This window comes from Grammomys surdaster, unplaced genomic scaffold (genome assembly GCF_004785775.1).
Source record: "Grammomys surdaster isolate TR1022 unplaced genomic scaffold, NIH_TR_1.0 170, whole genome shotgun sequence".
In the NCBI taxonomy this organism is placed as follows: Eukaryota; Metazoa; Chordata; class Mammalia; order Rodentia; family Muridae; genus Grammomys; species Grammomys surdaster.
Genome location: NW_021604618.1, coordinates 7,253,940 through 7,259,574, shown reverse-complemented (window position 1 = coordinate 7,259,574; position 5,635 = coordinate 7,253,940). Strand labels below are relative to the sequence as shown.

Sequence of the window (5,635 nt, the reverse complement as noted above, 5' to 3'; positions counted from 1 at the left end):
CTTGGGGCTGTGTGCAGCTGTGGTGCTTGGAGCTGTGTGCAGCTGTGGTGCTTGGAGCTGTGTGCAGCTGCGGTCCTTGGAGCTGTGTGCAGCTGTGGTGCTTGGGGCTGTGTGCAGCTGTGGTCCTCTGGTGGTAGACAGATCCTTAGGTCAGGATCAATGACTGAGGCAAAGTTAATAACAGAGAGGTCTGAGTTACCAGTCATCTACCGAAGATGCAGTAAAGGCCTTGCAGGAGTGTGAGATCGGGACTTCAGACAGTCAGTGAGCAAGCTATGAGGAAACTAATGCTCAGGCTGGCTAGAGGGGAAACATATTTTTGGAGTGGGGCCTGGGTCTTTGCCAGGTTGGCTCAGGATTTATGCTGGCACTGCATAGCTTCTCCTGGAGCCTTGCTTTTGGCTGTCCCCTTCTCAGTGTTTTGTCTCAGTTGCAGTGCTACCTTCACAGGCCTTCTTTATCTTCCATGGCTTATACATTTCCCTATCCTGTGTCCTCAGGGTATCCCTGTTGTCTCATTCTCAAAGTAACTAGTTCATTTCTGTGTCCTGTGTTCTATGTGATGTTAACTACCTTGTGCATTGACATGGATCCAGTTCTAGAGTACTTGGGAATACATTAAGTGTTCAGTGTTTTTAGTAAAACTTGCTGGTAAAATCTGTGGACCCCTGACTAAGTCACTTCTTGACCCTCAGTAATCCCAAAGACATCAGCGTTGGGTTAAAGGCAGGTTACAGCCAAAATCAAATCTGTGAAACATTGTCACTACATCATTTATATGTATTTTGTAGAGAGATACTATATATTATATATATTTTATATTATATGTAACTATATATTTACATATAATAGCAAACCCTAGGTCTTGCGCTATCCTTATTTTTTCACTAAAAGGCAGAAGCAGACTTATCCTTATAATTGATGAGACATGCACAATACTATAATTTTTCAAAACCTACTGGATTGACAAGAATGCCTCCTTAAGCCTTATGGGAAGTATATACAGTATTGTATAGAAGGCATGAAACCATTGCACAGCGTTAGTACACGGCAAACCAAGAGCTCCAAAGCTTTTCAGGGAACTTTGTAGTGCTTTAACTTCTTAGATTGTCTGTTCTCGAGCTTCCTGTAATTAGTTAGATGAACATTTAAATATCTAGCACTTGCCCTGAGCTCTAGACGAGGGTATGCCCTGTACAGTATTTCCAGCGACACATTAACTGTGACATGATTGTGTTGTGTTGCTGTACCCTGTCCTTTCCTCAGGTTCTATCAAAGAAAGCAAGAGATGGAAAATTGATGCCGGAGGAGTACCAAGGAGGATCTTTTAGGTAAGATGGAAATTCTTAATTATCAGTAGCATCAAGCAAGTAGAATAAGACTTACTTGGTCCAGGTGAACCTTCTCATGTATTTGTTGAAGACATTTTTAGAATATAGGTTCAGTATCATGTACCTTAGTTTAGATAGCAGGACATAAGAAAGTATTGTTTTTAGTAGTTAGGCCTTCCTATCACAGCTAAAGGAACCTATTGGTTTTGAAATGAGCATTCTTTTTATTGGCTGTTAGCTATCCTAAAATGACATCCACATTCTTAAACTCTTGTTTTTTATTTATTTTATAAACAAGGTAGGTTTATAAACCTCAACCATTTCCTTTCTTGTGATTATTATTAGTAGTGTTTTATTATTATTCTAAGTAATCTCTGTGTTACCATATCTATGTCGGTCTTACTCCCTGTAGGTATTACAGTGTTTTCCAGACTGTTGCTATTACAATATTACAATGCACCACGCACATGCTTGCTGCTGCCTTATGGGACTTAGTTTGGCATGTGGTCCTAAAGTAGAATTCCTGAATTCAAAGCTTTGACAGTTTTTAAAGAGTTTTCCAAAATGGCTACACTGATTTTCACTTCTCTCGTCATTGTATGGAGTCCCAGTGTTATGTGTTCTTGACAACATTTTAATAGTAGGCTTCAAATTTGACTATTTCTTGGGGTTTTGTGATCAGGAACATGCCAAGGAATAGTGCTGGACACCTTTTCAATTTGTCAGTTATTTGGTTGTCTGGTAGTTCATTAGATGAAGGAATTGTTAAAGTCTGACATCTGCTCTGTAAAACCAACTGGTAGGCCTTAGCATTACATATGCACAGCCCCTGTAAGATACATATACAGGTGGCTCCCGACACCTCGTCCTTGTCTCTGCTCTCCTGCTGATATTTTAATGGACAGAAACTCTGCAAATGAATTTCTGTTTGCCATAGGTTTTCCTCCTGGTTGGTGATCTCTGTCCTGTTAGGAGCTCTGGCCTTTCTAGTGACGCTCTTCTGAGTTGTCATGAGAGGCATTGCCATTCTCTTTTCTGAAATAGATTGCCATGTGCTATAAAGTAGAACTCAAGAATCTTTCTTTCCCATAAAAACATGAAATCAGCTCAGGGCTGTCACTGGAAGGTTTCTCCCCATAGCAAGGGGAAGGTGACATGGCTGTCTTATTCAGCTTCCATGTCAAGTTTTGCATTGTGTCTGGCTCTTACTCAGTTTACACTGAAACCCAAATGTCAGCTGTTGGTAAGGAGACCTTCCAGCTTTGTTCACACTCATGATTATCTTTTCTGGCTCCATATATACCAACAAATTTTGGAGTCCATTTGATTTTCAAGCACAGACACACAGGATATGCCTAGCTGAGATTTTGATTGGGATTCCTCATTAAATTTGGCAACTCTGCCATTGTCGAATCTTACTGAGGTTTTTTTTTTTTTTCAGTTTTTTTATACCTTTCTTCAAAGCGGTCATAGATATTCTTTAAATCTCCTACCTACCTAATATGTGTCTTTTTGCATTATGCTAAATGATACTATTTTCAGGTTTCATAGTTAAATGTTAATAACTTACATAAAATTTAATTATCTTGACCTTTTACCTGGCAACATAAATTCACTTATTGAGTTTCTGTGTGGAACTTTAGTTTTTCATCATGAGTTCATCTGTAAAACCTAACAGCTGCATTCCTTTTCTTCACTGGTCACACCTTACATTTCCTACCTGGCCGTATTATCACTGACAGGACCTCCAGTTGAGTCCTCACTGTTCGTTAATAGTTATGATATTTATAAGTATGCTGACAGGCATGTTCTTTGCCTTTGAGTAGCATAGCATAAGGCTCAGTAACAAAGTACAGATTCGAATTCAGACTATGCCACCTTCAGCAGTGTTTTTCTCCCTTCTCTAGTATTTCCAACTTGGGGATGTTTGGCATCGATGAGTTCACTGCAGTCATTAACCCGCCTCAGGCCTGTATCTTGGCAGTTGGGAGATTCCGCCCTGTGTTGAAGCTCACTGAGGATGAAGAGGGGAACCCCCAGCTTCAGCAGCACCAGCTTATAACTGTCACAATGTCAAGTGACAGCCGAGTGGTTGATGATGAACTAGCTACCAAATTTCTTGAAACTTTCAAAGCAAATCTAGAGAATCCCCTGCGACTTGCGTAGCCTTCAGAGACCAGTCAGTCACTTGATTAGGTGTTCAGTATGGAGTAGATGAAGTGCATATTTATTTAAGGTGAAAGCTTTTGGCCTGAGCTGTCTTCCTCTCCCCTGTATGTTTACTGTAGAAATGTGTGATGGCAAACTGTGACTAATAAAGAACATTTGATTAGTCAGATCCACTTTTAACCTCTGGTGCTGTACAGAAGGCATTAAACTAATGTAAATCACATCTTATGTTTGTTTCATTTGAAATTTGGAATAATTGTGAATGTGTGATATTGTAAAATTAAAATATATATATATAGAACTGTCCCTTAATCGTATTGAAGTTATAATTGAGCTTCAAAGAGATGCCTGTCTATATTGGGTCCTCTCTTTTTTTTATATAAGCAGTGCTCTTGATATACTTGAACAATTTAATATGTACAGTTAGTTTACTCTGGATTAGTACATAAGTACATTTTATTAGGGGTTGTGACAACATTATTAAACTTGTGTATATAAAGCCAGGTGTCTTAGCTATACGTGTTTCTAGTCTTACTTTTCACTTCCTTGACACTGTGAAGCTCTAAAAATACAATAGAAATGAAGACAGAGGAAAGACTTGTTTGCTCAGAGACCTGACATTATAAAGTTGGGAAGCAGCTGGGTTTGTACCTGTAACCTCAGCATTTGAGAGACTGAGAAAGGAGGCCCACTTTTAGGCTAGCTGGGCTGCACAGTGCGGCCCTGTCTCTGAGGAGGCCGGGAGAGTGTTTTACTTGAAAAGCTGCAGTTGATCTCAACTTCAGCAGTGAGCACTTCACTTTCATGCTGAATTGGAATATATTGACATAATTGTTTTCTCTTACCATACATTGTAAGTTTGTATTGTTTTAAATACAGTGTTGTTTGCTAAAGCATTGTAATCAACTTTGTATTGTACAATCAAATATGAGGAAATAAAAAAAATCCTAGTCTACTTTGATATGACATGCAAAATAGAGAAGTGGCAAATAAGTTTACCATGGTGGTTCACACCTATAATCTTAGTACTTGGGACACTAAAGCAGGATTCCCCTGAGTTCAAGGCTAGCCAGAGCTAGAGTGAGACCCTCTGTTTCACAAGAGAGAAGACCTAGGAAGGAGAACAGATGGAAAATAGTTCTCATTTAGTCCATCAGTTGGACCAAATTGTCCCTCATTATCAGTAATGTTAGAACTGCTTCCCTGTCTTGGCAGCGCTGGCAAGATAATGATATTTAAATGAGATGGTAATGAATGGTAATTTAATTCACCAGTTGCAAAAAGTTTCTCCTTAGTGTCAGTTGACATAAATCACCAGAAGAAAGACTCCATAATACAGGTTGTATTGAGTATGACATGATGAACTATAGCCCTAACAAAAGAGCCTTCAAAAATAATTAGTGCCCCAGTATATCTCTTGTTAAGAAAATATTTAATTCAGTTGTTCAGTTTTAACAAGCCATTTTAAAGTGGACTCTTCAAACTTTTTGTCAGGTTAACTTAAAATTATTACCAAGCACCATTTTCAAAATAGCTTTTATGCTTGCATTATTTTCAAGGTCAGTTTGACAGAAATGTTTTTAATATTGTGTGAGTGTATGTGATTGGTTGTGTGCGTGTGGACACACGTTCCCAGGTGTGTAAGGCAGAAAACAACCTTGGATTGTTGTGGATTCTTGCTTTCCACCTTGTTTGATGCATGATCTCTTGTCGCTGTGTACACCAGGCTAGCTCCTGATAATTTTCTTGTCTCTGTCTCATGTGGGTTCTGAGGATCCAAATTCAGGTCATTAGGTTTGCATGACAAGTGCGTTTACCCACTGAACCCTCTCCTCAGCCCTCTTTTTTAATTTTGACACTGAGGACTGGAACATGAGACCGCCATGAATACTCTTTCCTTGCACTTTGTCTTCTGTGGGCTGGTATCACTAGCAATAGTGCCTCTGTTTCCGGTAGATATGAGGGAGGTTGATCCCCATCCAGCTTGGACAGAGGCAGTTTCATCTGAAGCCATTTCAGTTCATGGGCAGCACAAACCTAGCTGCCCCTCATGGTTTCTTTAATAGGTAATAATCAGTGTAGACGCTTTCCCTGTTTGATCATAAAGAAAAAACATTTCTCTAGCATCTCTTGCA

General features: G+C 39.4%; 1 protein-coding gene across 1 annotated transcript in view; it reads left to right on the top strand.

Annotated features, from left to right (window-relative positions):
- Pdhx (pyruvate dehydrogenase complex component X) overlaps nt 1–4,475 on the top strand; it is a 52,802-nt gene extending 48,327 nt beyond the window's left edge. The window contains exons 10-11 of the mRNA XM_028766932.1: nt 1,267–1,331; nt 3,239–4,475. Of these exons, the coding sequence (XP_028622765.1) occupies nt 1,267–1,331; nt 3,239–3,497 (324 nt within the window). The 3' untranslated portion in view covers nt 3,498–4,475. The remainder of the gene's footprint in view (nt 1–1,266; nt 1,332–3,238) is intronic.
- Nucleotides 4,476–5,635: the final 1,160 nt, after the last annotated feature.